General features: G+C 41.7%; 1 protein-coding gene across 2 annotated transcripts; it reads right to left on the minus strand.

Annotated features, from left to right (window-relative positions):
• Positions 1 to 1,190: 1,190 nt before the first annotated feature.
• On the minus strand, positions 1,191 to 23,204 carry kdm2aa (lysine (K)-specific demethylase 2Aa). Of its 2 annotated transcripts, none has more exons than XM_084558770.1 (25): positions 22,988 to 23,204; positions 20,027 to 20,165; positions 18,830 to 18,908; positions 18,195 to 18,241; positions 16,557 to 16,735; positions 16,302 to 16,408; positions 14,253 to 14,346; positions 13,676 to 13,829; positions 13,481 to 13,596; positions 13,272 to 13,398; positions 11,448 to 11,725; positions 11,256 to 11,333; positions 11,015 to 11,142; positions 10,747 to 10,870; positions 9,810 to 9,938; positions 8,705 to 8,788; positions 6,131 to 6,163; positions 5,906 to 6,008; positions 5,177 to 5,791; positions 4,897 to 5,059; positions 3,914 to 4,159; positions 3,645 to 3,808; positions 3,393 to 3,539; positions 2,154 to 2,372; positions 1,191 to 1,882 (listed from the first exon to the last, which is right to left on the minus strand). In XM_084558770.1, exons 1-25 carry the CDS (start codon positions 22,991 to 22,993, stop codon positions 1,701 to 1,703), a joined length of 3,741 nt encoding a protein of 1,246 aa, XP_084414896.1. In that variant the 5' UTR covers positions 22,994 to 23,204; the 3' UTR covers positions 1,191 to 1,700. The 2 variants fall into 2 exon arrangements, with proteins under 2 accessions (XP_084414896.1, XP_084414895.1); XM_084558769.1 differs by lacking the exon at positions 22,988 to 23,204 and adding an exon at positions 22,003 to 22,871.
• Between the last annotated feature and the right edge of the window lie 1,261 nt (positions 23,205 to 24,465).

The following is a 24,465-nucleotide window of genomic DNA, read 5'->3' on the forward strand; positions in this document are numbered from 1 at the left end:
ACTGACAACTCCAAAAGAGTTTTGCAGGGTTCCTGTAGGTTATTTTAAACCATTGTTATTGTTTTGTAAGTGTATCTCTTTGATTTTCAGTGGTACCTCACAGGTAGAGGTGGCAAAAGTATTCACTTTCTGTACTTAAGTAAAAGTACGGATACTTGTGTAAAATAAATCTGGTAAAAGTAAAAGTACTGATTCAACTCCTTTACTCAAGTAAAAGTAAGAAAACAGGCTCTGAAATGTACTTAAGTAAGAAGTAAAAATAATTTTGCCATTAATCTAACAATTCATCCGTTGATAATTTTGCAAAACGAAAAATGTTTTAACAGAATAATCTAGACTGAATTGACCAGATCGAGGTCCTGCATGAACATCTGGATCATTTTTAATAATAAATTAAGTGTTATTGGGTTGTTGTTTTTAAACCGAGAGCTAGCTAGCGTTAGTTATAAACGATGTGTTCTCATAGCATTGCTAACATTGTAAACCTGCTTCCAAAAATGCTCAAAAAGCTAATGATAGCAACAGACACCACACCATACCTGAATCAGTTTACAGAGCTGATGGAGGGTATTGGAGGGTATTGTATTTTCCTTTATAACTGTAGGCATGTGCAAAGTTCGCGTTTTTACTAAATATGACGCGATTGGTCTAATTCTAGGCTCAGTTTGTCAGTCCCCTGTGAATTTCCATCGATTGATAACAGGCACCATCAGCATCAGGCCAACAGGTATCACCAACAGGCCGGTCATTTTATCATCGACTTTCCCTCTCTAGTCATGTCACGTCTTTTAACTCATGTCATCCGTGGAGGTTAAAAAAGTAACGAGCCTCTGCTCACAGGCAGTGAATGTAGTTCAGGGATGATTCATTTTGCTGTTTTACAAAAACTTCACACTTTATACTCACTCTAAATGTGTGAGTGTTGGAAAGACCTGTCACAAGACATATTTAATGTTTTTAACTGAAGCATATAACACCCATGAGCGCTTTCATTTTTTAAAAATAAAGTTTTGTCACTGTGGGAAGGGAAACGTCCGTATTTATTATATGTATGTAGTTTCATGAACAAATGATTATGTATTTATGTGATGTCAACATACTTTTGGTTTAGTTGTCCACATCACCCCTGAAGCCTTTTCCAAGAGTGGTGCAATTTCTGTCTAGATTTAAATACCCAGATGTACACATGAAAACTTCAACAATTCACATTTTATTTAGTATTCAAACTGTGAAATGCCACATGTCTAAGTGAAACAAAAACATGACATGGAATTCACTGCTCAGAAACAAAATACCATGATATTAATTACCGACATCCACTTGGTTAAAGTAAACAAGGTTGCCCCCCCAGTATTTTTACTACTAGATACAAGTCCTCTGGAAAGCAGTGCTCCCTCCTACCTCTGTGTACAGAAAAGTAAAGTATGTTCAATAGATGTAGAAAATGCAAACCTACAAGAAATTACAAAAAATTCTGGAGTCAGTTAACTTATTGATTTGAGATTCTGCTCAAGTTCTGCCAAACTGTCTTGCTGGATGAGAAGAGGTGCAAGTTTCAGTGTTTCTCCAAACTTGTCAGAAAGGGAGATTTCTTTATGTAATACTTACACTTGCCAGGACAAGCTGGACTGAGAATATAAAAATATATGTAACAACAAAGGTTCTTCTCTCTCATACAGTACTGTAACTGGGTAATTGTGTTAGTCCAGGCGCTGGATGAACTTCTCCTCCATCATACAGTAGAGTGCGACATGCGACAAGTCAGAGATGAAGGTGTCACAGGCTCGTCTGCTAATGCCCCTGCAACCTCTGAGGTCCAGCAAAGTCAGAGAAGAGAGACGCTTCAGGTAGGACAGACAACCGTCTGTTAACTCACTGCAACCTGGACACAAATACACACACACAATGTAAATTAAGAGTTTTTAGTTTAGCAGACTCAATAGCTACCAATAAGAATCACTAATGACCAGCTGTACTCTATGCTGCAGCCCTTTGAAAGGACTTCTAAGCTTAAGGAATGGTGGCAGGCATCATATAAGACGCCGTGTCATGAGGTAAACGCTACTGTGGAGACAAAGAAGCAACCCAAGAACAAGCAGAATAACAGGTCAGGTGATCATTCAACTGTACAGTAGCTGTGCTCAAACACCCACCTGCCAGAATGAGCTCAGTGAGGTTGTTACGAGTGTGAGTCCCTGCTGCTGCCAGCAGTGCAATGGAGGAATCCGTAATGTCTTTGCAGTGAGCCAGGTCCAGCCTTTCCAGCTGGTGCATGTGGCGCTGAATGAGCCTCAGAGTGGAGTCACTTATGTCCAGACCGGACAGACGCAGTGTCACCATGTTCTTCAGTCTGCTGCGGGATGACTCCAAACCTAAACATATTCAGACAATGGTCATCTGAATTGAACATTTCAGTATGGGAGAATATAGACTTTAGTTGGAGAACCCGCAGCATAGTGCAAACTGACATGTCAGTATGAGGTCCAAGATTTGAAGTTTAAAATAATGAAAACGATGACTCCTTCAGATATCACATGTTTTCTACGTTTCATAGTTCCCAGGTTTGTCCTTATAGTGATCAACAGTCTGCAGTTTAGCACAAAGTGTTGGGGGGAAAATCAGTTAAAGAAAGTAATTCATTTAAATTTTACATTTGTACTAAATTAAGAAAACAACAATGTTTCCAGGAATGTAAAATAAAATGTAACCTCATCGCAGTCATGTGCCTGACCAGTAATAAAAGTGCAATAAAAGTGCAGAGCTACACTGGTTACTCTGAGTTTTGAATGGAGACACTGGTGAGAGAACTAGCAGAGAGGGACATTACAGTTACTAGTGGAGAGAGAAATGTTTATTATGTTTTCAGTGCATTAGTCCGCAGCTCCCTCTGGCACAACTTGTCGAATCATTATCCAAAACAAGTTTGATGTGGCTGGACCTCTCTGTGGTTATTATTCTACAGTCTGGTGCTCATTTAAAACGAAACTAACAGAGTGATGTTTCACACTGTCGAACCACATGTACACACAGCAGATCTGATGGTCTGCAGATGGAACATATACCTTCTGCCTCCAGGTGGCAGTAAAGAGGCTGCAGTGTTGGCTGGATTAGACTCATTCATCCGACTAGCTGCCAAATTCAGAATAAAGTTTATATTTTGTGCTTCATATGGGTGTCCCTTCACCAAATAAAGTGACTAAAATGTTACAGGACACAAATCTGCTGAGTAGGCAGGCTGTGGTCAACAGCACACACACTATGTAACGGCACCAAGATGCTGCAGCACCTCTCCTTCCATTACGGAGATGTTTGTGTAGATAACTTCTACACAAACATCAAAGTAGAGCTAAGAGAATAGCTCACTGAGCCATCTCATTTCTGATGCTACTGACCAGGCACAGTGATGATCTCTTTAATCTGGGCATCTTTAAGGCCGTCACACCAGCGCAAGTCCAGCAGCCGCAGGTGGGGCAGAGTGGGAGAAACCAGCGCCGACAGACAGGACCAGGACAAGCCAGTCACCCTCAACTCCCTAAGACCTGGAGACATAAACACACGCAGAAATATGAGACGTGTAGGGACGCTTAGAAATGTGTGTGTGTGTGTGTGTGTGTGTGTGTTTGTGTGATAGTGTGTGTTTGTACCTGGGAGCCTAGTGAGCAAACAGTTAAGCTGCCTCTTGGCCAGGGGTGTCCAGGACAGGTCCAGAGAGGTGGGATGGCGTTTGATGATGCCTGCCAGGGCTTGGTTACTGAGCGGGCTGCACCGACTCACATCAATGTGGCTCCACAGACGTTTATCACAGCTCCTGCACAGGACAGTGAGGCAGGGTTGGTTAAATTACAAGCTGCGGAGCTCTGCAAATGGCTCCACATATAACGCATATTCATGAGTGTAAAACTGTTCAACGTACCACTTGTACCACGCCTTGCAGACGGTCATGCAGGCCAGCAACTCAGCTCTGGTCAAGTATCTGAACACAGACACCCACACCTCCTTTTCCCCTTCACGCTCATTGCCCACGTCTTTGAAGGATGGCAGATTCAGTAAGGGCAGAGGAGACAGACAGGAGGACGCAGGAGGAGCGGCAGCCTCCTCGTCTGAAGAAGATGATGAACGAGTTCTGCCTTTGTCACCATGGCTACCCCGCAGACGAGGCCTTTGAGATGACCAACAAACAAAATATCAACTGAGTTAAAGACGTCACACGACTACATACCACAGTCAGTCAGACTAAACAGAAATTTAACTGTTATGTCTGTATAAAGTCATTCCCAGTCATTAATTAAAACAGTGACCAAAAGCAGAGCTGACAGACATAATGTGTCGCTTAGCACATGTGTTTGGGGAAATGCTGCCCAACATCGGTTCTTAAATTTGCATTTTAGGTAGGCTGCAAAAGCAAATCAATTTTCACAGGCCTCATGCGAAATGCCCAACTTTACAGAAATAAAGACCAAACAACAATTCTTTATATACAGTCAATGCATTGTACACGGCTGTGATCAAAGGCATTACACAGGACCCACTGTGCTGCGCTTGAATGGGACTTTCCAGATCCAGAATGATTTCCAGAAAGTGGAAGATATAGACATAACCCCCATGTTTTCACGACTGGGTCGTTGTTCCAAAACCAGGACTGTTTGCCTGGTTGGTTCATTTGGACGGGTGTAAACAAAGCAATCACACTCCGTTTTGGGACAAATCAACCACGTTGAGATCAGTTACAGAGGGTGGTCTCAGTCCACTTGTAATTGCTCCTTGAAGGTTTGTTTGCAGTTTGCAAGTGCATAATATTGTGGCTGCGTCAGAACTTTTTCTGGACCGTCCTGGGAACACGAACATGAAACCAAGGTTAAATACACCAATGTTACAATATTGTTTCAGTCACTCTACCTGCCAGGACCTCTTGGGGATATGCCGTCAGATGTGGAGTCGTGTTTGAGTCGTGAAGGTTTGGACAGCGCTGTCTTTCTCTGGATGAAGCCATGCTGAACTCCACCACTGACTGAAGCGCTCCTCTGACCCATGGCTGCTTCTAGCTTTGGAACTATGGAGCCTGCGCAGAGAGTTGAAGTTATTTATGTTGGCTTCACAGATTATGAGAACATACAGTACAAATATTTAGTAGATATTCAAACTGGACACCCTGTGAATCTTTGGTTTGAAGTCTTACCTGATTGTCTCTTGGTCTTGTGGGGGCTCTGCAGAGTGACCGTCAGGTAGGAACCGCTCAGCAGATCGTCATTCAGATCAGACACCAGAAGCACTGGGGGTTCTGGGTCTGAATCCCAGTGCCCTTCGTCCTGGATGTCTTCCTCCTCTTCATCTTCCAGAGTGTCCATCTCCTCCTCCTCAGGGTCAAACTCCTGCCCCTCACTGTCTTCATCATCATCGTCCTCTTCATCGTCAGTCCTGTGTCTCCTCCTACGCCGTCGATGCTGTCGCTCTTTGTCTCCGTCTTCACTGTCCTCCTCTTCCTCCTCCTCCTCCTCTTCCTCGTCCTCCTCCTCGTCGTCGTCGTCATCATCGTCCGACTCCTCAAACTCGTCCCCCCTTCGCTGCATGCTGGAGCCCCCTCGCAGCCTCACGCCTCGCCCCCTCCGCCCAGCCTCCCTTATGCCCATCCCTCGCTTCAGCTTGAGGACAGAGGAGCTGCTAGTCACAAGCCCTCCTCTGCTTCCCCTGTGAGCCGAGCCTCTCAGCAGGCCTCTCCTGTTCGCGCCGAATGCCTTCCTGGATGAGTGGCTCCCCGCTCGGGCATGAAGGGGCATCCTTCTCCGATGAGATGCTGCAGAGATGCACAAATGAATGGGATAGATGATCAGATAAAAATTAAGTAATCACAATCAGATATTCGCATGTTAAAAGTGAACATTTTATTTAGCTTTTAACAAAGACAAACCATCATCGTCGTCACTGGCAGAGTCGTCTCCATCGCGGCTGTGTCGCTGTCGTCTGTAAATCTTAGCTATGCGCGCATCCAGCAGGGAGGTTGATTTTCTCTTCTGGACACGGGGAGGAAGGAAGAGTAGGCAGAATGATCAGAAAAAAATAAAGAAAAAACTATAGACAAGTGCATTTAAAAGTAAACTCAAAATCCTAAAGCAAAGACATGATAAACACTTACCACTGGAAGGCCGTCCCCTCTGTCGCCTTTTGACTGTTGCGGAAAGAGAAAAAAAATAGATTAACAGAAATAACCACTGGGTCTTTGAGATTCTTCTTCCGACCTATTTTGCTTTGCATGAATAAATATTTTGTCATTTACACGTCTGCAAACAACTGGAATGGAAAAGCCTCTCATGAAGCATCATACTGGACCCCACTGAAAGCCATGATAAAGTAAAAGCATAACTGCATGAACATTAAATGGAGTTCAACAGAGAATGACAAACGAGGCGAAGGGCAATGTTGTGAAGTCATGTTTTGTGACCTTTACTGACACTTACAATACACTGACCATCTCTGAATAAAAAAAAAAAAAAAACAACGTATAAACCTATAAAGAGAATTTCTGAAGTACTGATTAGTTTGTTCAAATGTAAAACACTGGTAGTATATACGCTATACTAGTATAGTTAGTAGTATAGTATATGATTGCAGTCAAAAAGTCACTTAATCTTTCAAACGTTCTGAAATACAATTACGCTATAATTCTGACAGACCAGTATTTGTCTGAAGATTACTACAAATTTTCACCTATTAAAATTTTAATTCAATATGTCTTGTTTGGGGTATTTTCACAAATCTTCCCTTGGAGAAGGCTTCTAGTTTTGTGAGGCTGTCTTCCATGTATTGCTCTTTTGAGGCCTACTTGGATTTCCAGTGTTGAGGGACTGTGGCAACAGTGGCGAAACCTGCAGTTTGCTCCTTTTGAGATAGATCCAAAATTCGCTAATTTTGATTTATACCCATTTGTCCTTCACACGGTGGAACATTTCCCGTACCACTGGCTGCAACACAAAACCCTGATTAATTCACCGCCCGGAAAGTAGGAGAGGTGTTCTTTTAAGAAACATCCTACGCCCAGTCCAACAAGTTGTACTGTCATTTATTATTAAAATGCATTAGGCTCATTTAGGTGTTCATTTGCAACCCTGTAGATCATAATTGTGCATGTGTACAATAATTTACCACTACTGAAAAGTCTGCAAAATATTTGATGTTTTTTTTTGTTGCAGCAGCAGCAATCCTACAAGCAGTTCTCAGAAAGTTTTCTTGGTTGTCAACACCTCAGCTTGCTCCACTGTTTAGTATCACAAAAAAATGAAGACCGCTGATTGCTGGGGCATATTTTTGAAACTTTGAAACTGTGCATGTTCCCTTTATGAATCAGCCCACCAAGAAAGGTGCGCATTTGGCTCATCCTTGTGTGCTGCCTGCTACACGGCCACATTCATCGTTTAACAGTCAAACCGAAGCAACTCGTGAATTTGATTCATAAAAATGAAGCCTGCTCAGGGTGAATCGTGGCAGCAACTGAAGAAGGAACGGGAAGGAAGAGAAGAAAAAGAAGGAGAAATTGAGGTGGAAGTTAGAAAGCATGTGTTTTTGGGTGGTGGTCAAAAACAAAAGAAGATGCAGTGGATAACAACATGCGGTCATAAAAATAGTATGGAATGCGGCGATTGTTTTATTTCTAAACTTTGCTAATTTACACAATCCATACGTACACGTGGTGAACATGTGACAGTGAAGCGTCTGGAGACAGCACAGCATGTGTAGCAGCCACTACAGTATCCCCGGTGTGAACTTGACAGCACAGTCATGTTCACAGCAGAGATTTAACACATAAAACTGAATAAAAAAATAAACTACTAATTGTCCATAAAATGACTTGTTTTCTTTGCAGGAACAAGCAACAGAACACCTCAAAGCCTGAGCATGTTCCCGGGGAAACTGGTTCTATTATCACATAAGAGCTACAATTTATTCTTACCTTGTTGTAACCAGTCTAGACAAGGTTGTTTGAGATTAGTCATGAAAAAAAAAGTATTTAGAAAGTATTTAGATATCTTATCTTTGGATATCTAAAGGCAGCTTAATAATTAAAAGAGCTAACAGTGTGGTTGAAGAGGAGCTGCTCTTGTTTAAAATATGAAAAACACAATTCTCAAACAGGAAATTATTATTTTTTTTCTCTATAGCATTTTGAAATTCAGATCAAGCATCCTAAAAACGACGAAAAGGGGGGAAAAAAGTGATGGGGTGCACGCAACAGACGGAAGGATGTACGCAGAGTAGCCGGCACCTCTCACCAGTCTCGAGCTGATTGGCTGAGAAGGCAGAGGGGCCGCCACCAACAGAAGTGAAGCGGAGGAGGAGGAAGAGCAGGATGGAAGAGGAGGAGAAGGGAAGAAACCACAGTGGACAACCTCCCCATCCTGCTGGGAGCCCACAGGACCCCCTACGGTAGCAGAGGGCCCAGGACCCAGCCTGAGGACCAGGGGGCCGTGGGGACGGATGTGCTGTTGGTGGCCAGCAGCCAACGATTCATCACTACCTGATGACTGACGGATTCAAATTAAAGTCAAAGAAAATGGAAAAAAAAAAAAAAGCAACCAAAGTACAAAAGAAAAAAATAAATAAATCATGAAAAACAAAAAGAAGACACACAATACCCATTAGCTTTGAAAGACTAGCCAAGTGTGTGTGAACACCGGGTTTATAGACTGTTGACCATTAATGAGATGTTGTATACCTCTGGATCAGTGATCCCCTGGACACACTTTGGGCACTCCCAACAGCTGGGCAGGTCTTTATTCACCACTCCTTCCCCTTGGACCTACAGGGACAGATGCAGGAAGTTAGGATAGCGATTAGTAATACAACCTTATTTGGAGAAAAAAACAAAAATAATGCGTAAAATGTAGGTAAAACAGAATGCAAATCACTAAATACTACATTTAATTACATTTTGCTTTATGTATATAGTTTTAAGATACTATAATTTTATAATAATAATTGAAAACATGGTTATATTACTGAATATGGTAGTAAAGGAAGCACATAATAAGTACTATAACATTAAGTAATGTACACATGCAACACACACACACACACACACACATATTTATATACAAGATACAGCATACAAAATGTTAATTTTGTGTTGAACATCATCAGTGACATTAGAATGACTCCTAGCGTGGCGGTCAGGTGGCAGACACCCATCCTACTGTAAAGCCCTTAGTTAAACTACTGTTGCTTGCATTTGTCCATTTAAACCAAACTGGTATACTTCTATGAGCAAACAGTATAGCCACTAAGCTATCCTTTACATATGACTTTGATGGCTGTCTCTGTCCATATTTTTTTGTCCTCTGTCGGCCTTGCACACAACAAACATCACCCATAAGTATGTAATTGCATTTTATTATGTACAGTGGAAAACAAAATAATAGACAAACTCTTCTATATTTTAGCCTTAAAATCACATTAGTTTGTGATGTGATCGTAACAAACAAGAATCCTATCAGAACTTTTGCACCGTCAATGTAAAACTTAAATTTGCTTTGGACATAGACTAAGAACGTGTTTTCTACTTTGTGATGCGTTGCCAGGCCAGTACTGTGTTTTACAAGCTGTATGGTTTGGATCATGAGCAGTTACAAGCCTTCTTCAAACTTCTTTATTCCAGTCATTCATGGACATTGTTTGGCCTCGGTCCAAACAATGCTATTTCAGCAGTGCTCTGTTTTTGTTTGTCAAGTCAACTGACAATTACCTTTGGTTATTTTTTTGTGCACATTTAAGAGTGACATACTGCGATACTGAAATATGAAATAGGTTAGTATATGCTGTACCGTGAGGCAGGCAGGATGGACTATCTGTGCACAGTTGGAGCACTCCATCAGAGTGAGGGACGGTTCTCCAGTTTCCTCCTGGTTGGGCTCCTTGCAGATCTCACACACTGCAGACAGAGGAAGGCCCGGCTGCACGAGAGAAGGAGTTAAGTTACACAGCAGGAATATTACACAACATACAAAGGCTTAATTTACAAAAACAAATATCTGTCACAATATCTGGTGTAGCCTGTTGGAAATGCATTGTAAGTTCAGAGAAACTAGACTGCAAATATGTGTCACTTCAACGTCATCTTCATAAGGACAATTTTGCAACAAATTGAGGAAACTGTAGAGTTCTCCGCCAAAAAGAATAACGACTTGTCACTAGTTTGTAGTTGTGATATAAACCTTGTTGCCTGTGAACTCAAGAAAATGTTTCTAGTGTCCACCAAGGAGTTGATAAACACTGAAAACAAGCATTTTATTCTCCTCCTGAATAACACTGAAATACTAGACACTGAATTATACAAGGAACACTAAAGAGAGAAGTCATTTGGACTCAGCATTCAATGAGAAATTACTTTAAGGTATGTCAGCAGTTTATGGTGAGGACAATGGGCATTAGTTATTGAAATTACAGTAAGGACTTTCTTTATCTCCTCACTTTCTATGACACAAAGTCTACCTGCTATGTCTATAAGCAGCAGGAGCAACAACACAACCAATTGCAGAAGTGCTTGCTCCCTGTCTGGTTTCCCCTGACCAGCATCATCTGAGAATATTGATTGGTTTTCAGCTGGTTCGCTTTTAATTTGTTTAATGGGATAGGGGATAGCTGTTTTGAATAAGTAAAAATAACTATGCACAACGGTTTGACAGTCCCTGGATTGCACTACGTAAATAAATGTCTGGTATTGCAAAGGGCTTGTGTGTAAAAATAAAGTGTGTTACTCACAGAGAGACACTGTCGTAGCACGCAGGTCTGCTTGAGCTTCCCTGGCCCTCCAAACTTTTTCATGTCTCTGCAGAAGTTACAGTCTCCACACTCTGGTCTCATACAAGCTTCACAGCGCTTACATCTGGAAAGGAAAACACTGATTTACTGGAGATAAACTGATACCAGCCTGGATGCAAACATAACTGAAAGTGACTTAAACAACACTCAAGCCCATCTTTATGTAAACTCTCTCTTTCTCCATTATTTTTTGTGCACATGTTGTTACCTGACCCTGCGTCGCCTCAGTACAGACATGGAAGAAGCTGGTTTCTGAGGCCGTGGAATGATGGGAGTGGAAGCCAGTTTAGGCCGAGGGGGTGGAGGTGGAGGAGGAGGAGGCTGGTACCATGACGGCTGGTAGAGGAGAGGAGAAAAATAAATGTTTTGGGGGAAGGAAGAAAAAAAAAATAACACAAGCACAACATGACTGCTAATGTAATATTTGTCTAACAGTGAAGACTGCTTACCCGCTTTGGCCACTTAACAATGGGTTTTCCCATATAGGACAGTTTGGGACTGTCATTGGCGTGTTCCTTTAGTAGTGCCTGCAGGAGAGCAGAGTGGCAGAAAAGGACAAATGTTGACATGACTGCATTAAATATCAAGAAAAGAGCTTCATTACACCGCCAGTAAGGTGACACAGACACAAATGGATATACCTTGATGTGTGTAATGAGAGCTGGCGCGTTGTGTATCCCTGCTGGAACACACTTTTTGTTGGAGGGCAGAGACTCCAGTTTACCCAGCAGGTTCCACAGCCCCTCCAGCTCAAAGGGAGTTACATAGACTTTAGGCGGAGGCTTGTCAGACTGCTGCCCTGAATCTTCTTCCTCACTACCACTACCACTACCACTACCCTCCTCCTCCTCCTCCTCCTCCTCCTCCTCCTCTTTCACCTGCTCACTGGACGGTCCTGGGCCAGTGAGTTTCTTCAAACCTTAAAGATGGAAAAAGGAGACATTTATTTGCAAATAAACTACAGAAAAGTGGTCTAATGGTAGATGTATTCATTTAAAAACAACTTTGTGTGTGACTTCTATCAGGCGTGTCCTGTAGCTACAACCTACAATAACATGAATCAGTTACATAGGCCACCAAGCGGTGCTTACACTGAATGTAAGCACCAACAAACCACTTGTTTTGTCCAGTGACAATTTCAATTAAATGTAATCAAACAAGATAGATGTGTTACTTCGTGCAACACTAAAGTTGATACTGAACTGATGGCTTTAATGCTGAATATGTTTCACTTATTAACATTTATTTGATTTGTTTTAGAGCTGAGTATACAGGTTAATCAGCTTTGGGTCATTTGAATCCCTCATCTAATGGCTTCAAGGTGAAAGGGGTTCAGGTTGAGTGGGTGTGAGGGTGGATTCTTTCTGTGACCCGCCCATTTATGTTTTAACAAGGATTAAAGTTATACATAACTGAGGGTGTGGCAGGTTGACACACTGTTCCTGTCAGAGGCTGCTACTGTTATGCCTAGGAGGCATCTGCTCCCCTCATTTCCTCTTACTCTGCACCTCTCTGCACATTTTTGGATTAGCCAGGAGTTGGCTGACTTTCTCCCTCTATTATCTGTCTTGCATGCAAAGATGTGCCGGTGCTTGTGTGGGTTGGTGATGAAGACTGACACCCACCATGGGAACGCACACCCACTATGGGAACCACTGGTGTAGGAGGTAATGCACGCAGTAACTGCTTGCGATTCTAGTTTTGCTTTGAGCGTTTTTCCTGTGAAATGTGTCACTTTGTTTTTTGTAATTTTTTAATATGATTCATCTTAATCAGACTGTTTTTACATCACAGAAATCTACACTTTTAACAGACGTGTATATTATAGATGATTTATATCCACTCTACCTGGCCTCTGAAATACAAACTGACCGAAATTTGTTGTAGCTATGTTGAAGTTTAAGTGTCACTAACTGTGTTAAAGCTATCAAAAAGTGTTTTCTAGTTTTTCTGGAGGATTTATGACTTGCTGACTAACTGTTCTGGCTGACAGCCCTTCCACCTGAACCTTTCTTTGGTACCACACTGTAACTAAGACAGTCAGGAATGGGACGACTACGCACAACACAATGGCATCAGTAATCTACTACAAAGGTCTAGGTTGTAGGAATCTATTAGCAGAAATTGAATATTGTATTCAAAGTAATATTTTCACAAGTCTATCATCCCACTAACAGTTACCTTTTCATCTTGAATGAGTCTTTCACATCTAGATAAGGCACTCTTCCACAGAGCCTACCGTGTTTTTAAAGCGACCGAGAACAGACAAGCTTAACACTGGCTCAGTAAATCCTTCACGCTAGTCCTTTCTCATGCCATGTCAATAGATAACATTCATAGATGTGAGAAGTTGGACACATAACAGTCTATATTGCTTCAGATATCATTAACTAGTCCTTGATTACTAAAAATTGCTTTCTGATAGAGATAACAGTGGCTGGGACGTAATATGTCTGTGTACATACCAATGCCCAGTGAGTGTTTCTGAAACTCTGGCGTCAGGTAGGAGGTCTTGGTAAGACTGAAGACGTAGCGCTCCAACACATACCAGCACATCTCGTAGTAGAAAGGGTAACGAAATTTCACTGGCACCTGAGGTAAAGGAGAAAGGTGCACTCTGACATCCATCCCCTGCTGTTATTTAAAGCTTATAAGAGAGTGTGTCTGCACCTACCCGCGTTCTGTCTTCTATGTTGCAGATATTGAGTTGCATAGGGATGTTGAAGCTGTGGAGGAAGTTTCCTCCAAACACCATAGAGTCCACAGGGGTGTAGACAGCATGAATCCAACCTGAATTTTTACACACAGATTAACATTGTCCTTCTGTCACATCATTAACATTCAGCATAATGGTGAGTTTAATGCACACCTGAGGGGATGAAGAAGGTGCAGCCCTGCTTCAGTTCAATCCTTTGACAGTCAGATGCTCTGTCTCCCAGGAAAAGGTCTCCCTGTTTTCCTGACAGCACCCACTCCTCATAGAGCTGCAGGTTCTGGGGGGTCGGAGGGATCAGCCAGAACACCTGCAAACACACACCTGCAGTTCAAAACACACGCCGCTCTCCGCACTTGGTTAGAGTATGATGTCTCTTTCTAGCTGAAAGACCGGTCAATTTCTAATCAATTACCAAAGTTTAACACGTAAAAACATGACTCATGTTTTAAGTTCAAATGTATACTGTAAATGGTCTTATAGTTATATAGCATTTTTCTACCTATTACTACTTAAATCGCTATACAGTCACAGTGACATATCTACCCATTCGCTCACACAAGTGCCAAGCATTCGGACTAACTAGGGGTTCCATGTCTTCCTCAACCCTTCAAGAAACCCTCTAACCCTCCGGTTTGTGGACAACTTGCTGAGCCACAGCTTTTTAATGAGCTTGAATGAGAATCTAATGGGCAGTAACAGAAAAGATATCTATAACAGCTTCAGTCCCCACCTTGCTCCCTCTCAGAATGTGGTACCACACCGAAGTCCCTCCAAAGTCAATGTGGAAGTCTGTGTAACAGCCCTCAACGCTCATCAGACAGTACCTGCAAAGACACAACTTAATTAGCAACAACACGGAAATTAATGTAAACTAAACTCAACTAACAAGATAAAATTCATTATTCTGACACCAAAATGAATAAATCAATGAAAAGTTAATCTGTGATCACTTGTTTACTTTTGTGGAATATGTTGACGTGTCGCAGTGTTTACTAAAGAAGTCAAGGCCACATATCAAATGTGAAGAAATTCATCACTTGGTCTTGTTAACAAGTTTATCCTGCAGAGGGCAGTAATTCAACAAGTATCTATGGAGCTGCTGTGTTTCCTCACACATAAACATGTACACTATATTACCAAAAGTATTCGCTCACCCATTCAAATGATCAGAATCAGGTGTTCTAATCACTTGGCCTGGCCCCAGGTGTATAAATTCAAGCACTCAGGCATGCAGACTGTGAAACAAGACATTTGTGAAAGAATGGGCCGCTCTCAGGAGCTCAGTGAATTCCAGCGTGGAACTGTCATAGGATGCCACTTGTGCAACAAATCCAGTCGTGAAATTTCCTCGCTCCTAAATATTCCACAGTCAACTGTCAGCTCTATTATAACAAAATGGAAGCGTTTGGGAAAAACAGCAACTCAGCCACGAAGTGGTAGGCCACGTAAAATGACGGAGAGGGGTCAGCGGATGCTGAAGCGCATAGTGCAAAGAGGTCGCCGACTTTCTGCACAGTCAATTGCTACAGAGCTACAAACTTCATGTGACCTTCAGATTAGCCCAAGTACAGTACGCAGAGAGCTTCATGGAATGGGTTTCCATGGCCGAGCAGCTGCAGCCAAGCCACACATCACCAAGTGCAATGCAAGGCGTCGGATGCAATGGTGTAAAGCACGCCGCCACTGGCCTCTAGAGCAGTGGAGACGCGTTCTCTGGAGTGATGAATCACGCTTTTCCATCTGGCAATCTGATGGACGAGTCTGGGTTTGGAGGTTGCCAGGAGAACGGTACATTTCAGATTGCATTGTGCCAACTGTGAAATTTGGTGGAGGAGGAATTATGGTATGGGGTTGTTTTTCAGGAGCTGGGCTTGGCCCCTTAGTTCCAGTGAAAGGAACATTGAATGCTTCAGGATACCAAAACATTTTGGACAATTCCATGCTCCCAACCTTGTGGGAACAGTTTGGAGCGGGCCCCTTCCTCTTCCAACATGACTGTGCACCAGTGCACAAAGCAAGGTCCATAAAGACGTGGATGACAGAGTCTGGTGTGGATGAACTTGACTGGCCTGCACAGAGTCCTGACCTGAACCCGATAGAACACCTTTGGGATGAATTAGAGCGGAGACTGAGAGCCAGGCCTTCTCGACCAACATCAGTGTGTGACCTCACCAATGCGCTTTTGGAAGAATGGTCAAAAATTCCTATAAACACTCTCCTCAACCTTGTGGACAGTCTTCCCAGAAGAGTTGAAGCTGTAATAGCTGCAAAAGGTGGACCGACATCATATTGAATTCTATGAGTTAGGAATGGGATGGCACTTCAGTTCATAGAATGAGTAAAGGCAGGTGAGCGAATACTTTTGGTAATATAGTGTATGTTAGGTTAACTGATCATCATTGACCATAGGTGCATGTGAGTGTGAATGGTGACCCTCTACGGGATAATACAGCTACATCTTTCCTAATTACACCGAATATATCTGAACTTCTGTGATGAATACAATCTAAGGTAAAAGTTCAAGTTTGAAATGGGTCCTTCATACTTGGATATTGTGTTAAAATATTTCACAATAGTAAAAGTTCTGTTATTTATTTAGTTTTTTAACAAAAGATTAATCAACTACTCAGAAATGATTGGACAGATTAATCTAAAAAAAAAAAAAAAAAAAAAAAACTTCAATAGATTAATCGTTTGATGCAGGCCGAGTAATCTTACAGCGATCTGGTATATGCTCGACTCCGAACAGTCAGGAATCAAGTCTCAATGAGGGACTTACTTCTGTACTTTGGGGTACTGCATGTCATTGATGGAATTGGTCGAGTCTCTCTGTCTCTCTTTCAAATGTCGAGGCCACATGTTGTCCACCCAGTCTATGAGATCTACCTACACACGAACATAGAAGACGGGACATTAAAACAGACGGTGAGAGAAAGAACTGCACACAGCTCAAAGACTTTATACTTTAAACTAGTGTAAAAGTTTAAGAGGTTTAATACACAGATACATATTCGTGAAGGGTGTATACACGTACTGTGGTTGGTCTCTTGACCAGGTTCTCCAGTTTGGTGTGGCTGAACTCCAGGCTGATAACATTATAGATCTTCTCTCTCTGAGACGGAAGGGTCTCATAGTAACGTGTCCACTGGGCCATGGACATCTCTGTCCCCTTCTGAGTGCTCACATCCATCACGTCTATCATGCGTCTGCTACCTGAAAGTGGGGGTTTTCTATTAGTGACGTCATGCTGTAAAAGTGCAGTCGAGAACACAGTTAGGGCGTATTCACACCAGGAAGGTCCGTTAGTTCACTTGCTTTGGTCCGGACCAATTTTTTTTTTCATTTTTTTTTTTTAGTGCGGTTCGCTTTCACACTGTGATTAATTGCAACCGGACCAGAATTTATAAACAAAAACACATGTGCTAAGGTCGTTCAGCCATTGGCTGGTAAACGTATAGACGGGGTAAAGAAGGAAGCCAAATGTCCCACATGAATAGGCTACAATGGAGACTTTGCGTACTGTAGGTCTACTTGTTATTATCCTAGCAATATGGTTTATAAACTTACAGCTTGTGCTCGAGCGTCAACACCGTTTGATGCAACATGAGTTTAACCATATCATGCTCGTTATTTTGCAACGACGAAGACGTGCAGCAAAACGGCTGAGAAGGAGAGCTCTCATGTGTGTCCAACATGCTACTCTAACAGCAGGCCTACTGTACAGAAGACGGAACAGGTACGCTATTTATTTATATCCTACATTTCCCATAATGCGCGAAAACTACGGGAGCTCGTCAAATCCAAAAAGGTAGATTTTTGCAACTTGGGTCGGATCGAGGTCGGGCTGCTTTCACACCATAAAGGAACCGCACCAGGGTTCGGTAGGAACCGCTCCGAGACCACCTCCTCAGCTGGGTCTCGGTCCGCTTGTTTGGTCCGCACCAGAGTTCGAGTGATTGTATTCACACCAGTCAAAAAGGTCCGAACCAAGCAGGGAAACGAACTTGAGTTCGTTTTAATCGAACTAAACAAGGCAGGTGTGAATACACCCTTAAAGAGCCTGGTCTTCAGTACATAAAAACCAGTCAGTCAGCCCACTGATGTGAGATCAGTAATTAAACTACATTTTGTAAGATAAATAATATGACAATACAAGGAGTTTAAAATGAAAAAGGTGGACATATGACAGATTCTACTGGAATTAAGTGGTTTAGTCCAACTACTGCTCAAGGCAACAGGATGAGCAGAAAACTCCCCCTGTCTTCTTTTAGCACTGTCATATGAGAGGCCACACCAATCTTAACATAATCACTTTATTCATAAAACAGTAATCCTATTGTGGATTCCCCAGTTTACTTTTTGTCTGGGGAACATAAACTTTTCTTGAATGCTTCATAGAGTCTATTTTATTCGTCCTGACCTCAATTCACAAACCTTACTCATTATACCTTACTTATATTTGTAACTTCTCTTCAGCTGTGGCAAACAATCATTGCTGGTTGACCTCAAACACCACAAACTAATTAAAAAATCCTGTATGCTGCAACGTGTTTTAGTGACTGCAGTGAAGACCACAGCCTCAGTTAAAGGGAACCCAGCTGAACAAGGCAGTGTCAGGGTCGACATCCATTTATATAGAATGAAAAGTAAAGGTTTATGTCTGGAGACTCACCAACAAACGTCTTGACGTCATTGACACTGAAGTCAGGATCTGGCATCCTACACAAAGAGAGGTTACTCATCACGAGGCTGAAGTTGTTGGGTCACATCAATTCAGTTCTTTATTTATACCGCGTCAAAAACTATTCAAACTGTCTCACGGTGCTTTACAGAAATTAAAAGCGATGACAAAAAAAATAAGCTATGATTAAAAAATAACTGTATGTTTACATCTGTGTTTATGCAACTCATATAATTTGTATGAAGACTTTCAAGGAATTTAATGAAAGTGTTTTTGCATGGCATGGTGTAGTTGACCTTGGAGCTTTTGGATATGCATTGTCTTCACTTCCTAGTTTATCCTTTTAGAAAGATTTGTGAAACTTTTATGTAGCATCTGAATTCTTTGGCCAAAAGCATATTTAGTTGTGTCAGTGACTTTTGGCCACCAAACTCTAGATCAGTTTATCCTTGAGTCCATTTTTGTAGCCATTTGTAGCAAATTTGAAGAAATTCCCTCAATGTCTTCCTGAGATTCTGGGACCGGCAACAGCTGTTACTAGTGTGTAGGCATAAATGAATGAACTAGTAAAGCACATGTAGCTGAGGAGACAAATGAAAGAACAGAAACAAGAAGAGAAAGCCTACTTGATTCCAAGTCCATCGGGCTTCTCAAAAAGGATTGGGTCCCTCAGGCCACCTCTCTGGACGAACTCATAGGAAAAGTCTGAGAAATACAGAAACACAAACAACTCAGTGTGGCAGAGAAAAGACATACAGTCGTATTATCCCTTTCTATCATGCACTGCGTGGCAGCATCATTTATGACTGAACATTTCTGACAGATGATTGTGACAGGCAGTGATACTACAACAGATATCATGGCATGTGGCACAGTTCACACTTCAGTCATGATGATCTGGAGTCAATAAGGGTCCTAGGTGATCCCATCACACATAGACGGCTCTAAGTACGTATGGTTACACCCAATATTAAAATGCATCTCCAGATGCTTCTTGGGTAACCATCTGAGATCAGATTACAGCTCTGTGCTATATGCAAGCAACACATGACCTACATGATGTGAGGGGCAGTAGAATATTGTGTGAACAGCAACACAATCCTACCACCTATAAATAGCACAGTTTGCTTTGTGTGTGGAAGAGCTGTGATGTCTCTCTCACCTAAAGAAAGCACACATGTTTAGTCACTAGTTCAATATGTTATATATGTATGTGTTATTTTAAAGACCCATACAAAGCTCAAATTATAACTTGAACCATGGAAGCACAGTTATACAGCCGTATGCTGCAGTGAAAATAGACAATGAAGTCATTATTTTTGTTTATTTATATCTGTTTATTATAGATAATAGATTATTAGATATTATAGTTTATTCTCCCAAGGTGGAAAAACTACTTGTGCATTTATATCAGCAGGTCCACGAAGAAATGAACTATCTAGACCACTATGCGGTGTAATACACTTACTTGCCAAAACATTAGGTACACCAGGGAAAATGAATCCCCCTTCATGACTGTCCTTTGATTCAGTTAATGGTGAAACCATTCAACTGGATGGTGATTCTGGAGGATGTACTTCTGCATTGACTTAAACACTGACTGGGGTTGTCAAAATAACAGGAACATGTGTCGGTAAAACACAGTTTAATTCAATTGTACTACAAACCACAGCCTCCACAATGACAACACACCGCTCAGTTATTGTAAACAAGTGTGACGGTGTAGTCCTTGGTTGCTCGTGACCTGAGGGTTAAATGGGCCTTTTCAGCTTTTACTAACTTTAGTAGAGTTACACAATTTTAGGTTCACAGTGACTGCCTACCTTTTCCCTCCATGCGAACAATCCGGTCAGAGCTGAACCTCTTACTGGTGACTTTTTCCTCCAGGTCAAACATTCTCCTTCCATCAATCTCCTCATCTGAAATGCCGTCATCATGGTAACGTCGCCGGGTACCAGACCGCTAGGGAGGGGGACAGAGAGGTGAACGGGTGAATACAAAAGTGAAGGGAAAGCACACATCAGGTGAGACTGACATGTTTACACTCTGCTCGCAAACAAGTGCAAGGGAGTTGGGGTGTGGAGGGGTGGGATCAAGACACATGGCTCAGGGCTAATCGTAGGCTGAGCCACCAACCCCCCTGGGTTCCCTAATCTCTTACACCTTGTTACTAGAGTCCGTGCTGCAATGAACCGTGCAATAAGCTTAAGTTAAAACAGTGTACAACAGGTATTATATGTGACCTTGTGTACATCAGGTCCTGCTTGCCGGTCAGTTACGATTTAAAATCTCAACGCACAATAGTTCATAAAGATATCAAGTCTCACAAAAACAAATCTCAAACTACAACGATGAATTAATGCCTGGCACTGCATGCTGGTACCGGATATAGTTACATCAATATATATTCTATACATGGTATAAGAATCAGACCATTTTTACAGGGGATCAAATGTAAATGAATAAATAAAACTTGTTATCAGAAAACTAACTGTTAAATCCACTGATAATCATCTGATGCAACCCTAAACAACAGCTTTCCTAATAGGGTCTGCACAGAATAAATCTGAAATTTACAGATGAAACAAAAGCAAAAGTCTGAAACGCTTCCTTCATTCAATTTTATGATAAAATATGAGAGTAAAAATATGAGAAAGAGGCTAATGACAGAACATACGGTTGTTATTTTGTGGTAAATTAACAAAAGGATTAATCAACTACCCAAAAAGTAACTGATAGATTAATCAAAACATTATTTATAGATCAAAAGGTTGGAAAAAATATTTGTTGCAGCCCTAGTTTAGAGTGTGTTCATAAGGTTATGTTATAAGTATAAATAACAGCCCTGAGGCTGACAGTAAGGAATGACTAACTCTGGGGAGGTTGGTTGGGCCTGGTCTGCAGATCAGTTCAACTCACGTGTATTTATAAAACGTTATTAACAATCTATTTCCTTATGCTTTACAGAACACAGGGCCTGAAACACCTAGACGAAGCATTACGATGACGGTGGAAGAAACCTTCAGCAGAGCCCAGCACATATCGACACATAAGAAATATGCGGCTTCAATAAATTACATTGGTGGGCTCCTGCTCCTTCGTCTTTACAATACAACCATTTAAATCATTTTTCGCTGACAGATTCTCCCAAACAGATGAAATAAAGTGAAATAAAGCATGTTGTTAATACATCCCAACATTCTTTGTAAATCCAACTCCAAACCCGTTGGATGTTAATCACAGAAAACATCCTGCTCTTTATTAGTGTTCATGTCTACAGCAACAGTGAACAACAACCATGAGAGCAGTGCCAACGACCTGGATCTGAAACCCTGGAAGTCCTGTGGACCCATTCCTTGCATACTCCTTTTTTTCCCCCTCCAATAACCTTAGTAGTAAAACTCTAGTTGAGTCACTCCCCTTCAGGACCAAAACCTCACTCCACTCACTCTCCGAAACTGGACACATGAATAATCACCCTATTACACGCACAAGCAGACTCTTATCCAGCCTCAATAATAAGTCAATACACATTACACTTAAGTGAGTCACTCACAGACCCGCTTCTGTTGTGAGTATTTGCAGTGCATCTATTGTCAAATTGTATCTTAATTTGCTTGTGTTTTGCAGATTTGCACGTGTTTTCTTTAAGTTGCAGTGCGTTGAGCCCTCTCGGCCACCGTACACCCACAGTTTAAAAGTGCGTGACAATGTACGTATCATATTATTACATACAATAAAAGCTGCGTATAGTGTGAGAATAAAATGACCAGATCGGTCACCTTCGCGTGAAACTTACCAGCCTTTTGCTGCACCGAGGTTTGGTATCATCCATTGTCACCGCAAAGAGTGAGATGTGTCCCACCGAGAACCAAAACACCAAGGCATTCAACGATGCAGAGTTTACATGGAGACCCACTAGAAAAGTCCACCTTAAACAACGCAGTGCCACATGGCCTCACTGGATAGTAAGCACAGAGCTGGAAGTAGTAGTTTTAGCGTTAGCTCTGATGTTAGCTTGAGTTGTAACAAAGTAGTGACCAACTCTAACACGCGTCTAACGTTAACGGGTCCATGTTTACATTTTCCACTAGCAGGTTTCACACAGGTATTGGTCAAAAAGCGACGCTTAGGATATGAAAAGATGAATGTGGAGCCTGCTGTGTTAAAATATGCTATTACTTCAATGTGGTGAAACGGTTCGTAACGTTATTAATGTCATAAAAATCAAGAGCGTCTCAATACTCAAACTGGGTTGCCTTCAACAACTACAGTCGTGCAAAGATAATGTTAGCTTTTGGGAAGGCGTCCTGTTATGCCCAAATTAAACCACAACATGCATGCAAGTTCTATTTTATTGTTCTAATAAATTACGAGAAGATTATTTATTACTGTGGTTATTACTCGCATAGTATAAAGTTAATACCATCTACGAACAGCCGCCATTTTCCATCTCGTCACAAAACATCACTACGTCCCGCCCACAAACCTAAATTGGACCAATCACGGGCAAGAGATGCCCTCACGTGACATATCAGTGAACTGTAATTGGACGAGAGTAACCAATACATATAAAGGAGTTGGCAAGCTACCAATAACATCACAAATCGAAAAGCATTGCATATGTGGTGTTTATCAGTGGATAATTATATAGATGCTGAATAGAAGTAGCCAATCGCGTGATTATAGATGACCCAAACCATCACCCAGTTTCCCAATACAATTCGTCATCACGCTGAAATAACCACGATCACCTCAAAAATGACGCGTTTCACAATGCTTACCCCCATAGGCACACGGAGTCGTCCACTTACAAACCCTCGCAGTAATACCGAATATCTTCTGTGCCTCTGTTTCCCCTCCAAGACACTCACATCGCTGGGGCACGTTTTGTATCCTTCATGTCAATGGGGAAGTGTCTGCTGCCCCATGAATGGAAGAGCACTTTGAACAAGCCCCTGCCGGTTGGCTGGAAAATGTTGCATGGTCCACGTGATTGGTGGCAGGAACCTGTCTTTCAAACACGCACAGCCTGAGTACGGCGAGCGAGAGGAAAACGCGAAGCCGTGACCAATCAGTACACAATGAAGACAAAACAATGCAAAGTAAGTAATAAGTTCATTTTATTATTGGAAATGGACAAAGCTACGAAACGCTACAAAAGATACAAATTACTGTTTGGGGTTTAAACCCAAGATTTGCTACAGAGTTTACACAGGCGTTTATTAAGATTTAAGCAGGAAAAGGAAAGCCACACAGAAATCACACAACTTGAATTAAGTGTCACACCAGCTAATAATAACAAAGAACTGAACGGCCAGTGATGACTGAACCATGGTTAACCATTTGTCTTGTCTGATTTCCTACCCTCCCCTTTTAATCCTCACTTCAAACCCAGGATTGTTATCTTTTCAACTACTGTAAAATCAGAAAGTTTAAGCTATCATATAGCCGATCCACGCTCTAACTGCAAAGATGACACGTTACTTTACAGTTAGGACACACATTTATCCTGGTAATTTTACCACTACCGTAGAAAACTGGTCGTTAAATCAAGTTGTATTTTAAATTTTGGATGCCAGATGAAACAAGCAAGGTGCACTCGATAGCGGCGTGAGCTGCTCTCCCAAATAATAAAGCAACACGTGACGTTTTTCATGATGATGACATGCATGTTCTGGGCTAAAATTTATAAAGATAAAATCTGAGAATTGGCCTGCAGTACAGCGCCATACTTCACCTACCCACTACGTGTCAATGTCCAACCATGGCATTAAACAAGAATGATTCATTTTTGTAAACACAGCTGTAGTCCTTTAAGAAATAGGAGGGAAGGACACATACACATTTGTAACAAATACACAAACAACGAAGACCCAAAGCAGTAAAACACCCTCAAGGCAGTGTCTGTGGAATCACATGAAACAGGGTCGTGTTTATTTCCAGGTCTAGTCTACCACATTCAAAATGATCTTCTAATCTTGGGTAGCACAACATCTAGAATCAATCCATTTTTAATCAGTTCAACACCCAGACTATACTATGTGAATTTTTAAACACATTTCCATTCATCATTAAATTAAGAGATCATTTGAATAAAGGCCCACTAGGGACTTATAGGGGGTGCGTATCCGCAATATGATATGAATTGTGTAATGAGATGCAGTCGATAGCATAAGTATTGGCACAGAAGTATGGTTGCACATAATAGCGCACATACAAATATACAAAAAAAAAAAAAAAAAAAAGAAATAATACAACA

This window comes from Chelon labrosus (assembly GCF_963514085.1).
Source record: "Chelon labrosus genome assembly, chromosome: 2".
Lineage (NCBI taxonomy): Eukaryota > Metazoa > Chordata > Actinopteri > Mugiliformes > Mugilidae > Chelon > Chelon labrosus.

What these genes read in the sequence shown, in the direction of transcription:
- kdm2aa (XM_084558769.1), bottom strand. Translation starts at nt 22,038, where the DNA reads ATGGATGATACCAAACCTCGGTGCAGCAAAAGGCTG. An exon ending in CTGAGGCGACGCAGGGTCAG is followed by an intron (nt 10,871 to 11,014) that starts GTAACAACATGT and finishes TTTCCTTTCCAG; the next exon opens with ATGTAAGCGCTGTGAAGCTT. An exon ending in AGAGATCATCACTGTGCCTG is followed by an intron (nt 2,373 to 3,392) that starts GTCAGTAGCATC and finishes GAATATGTTTAG; the next exon opens with GTTTGGAGTCATCCCGCAGC.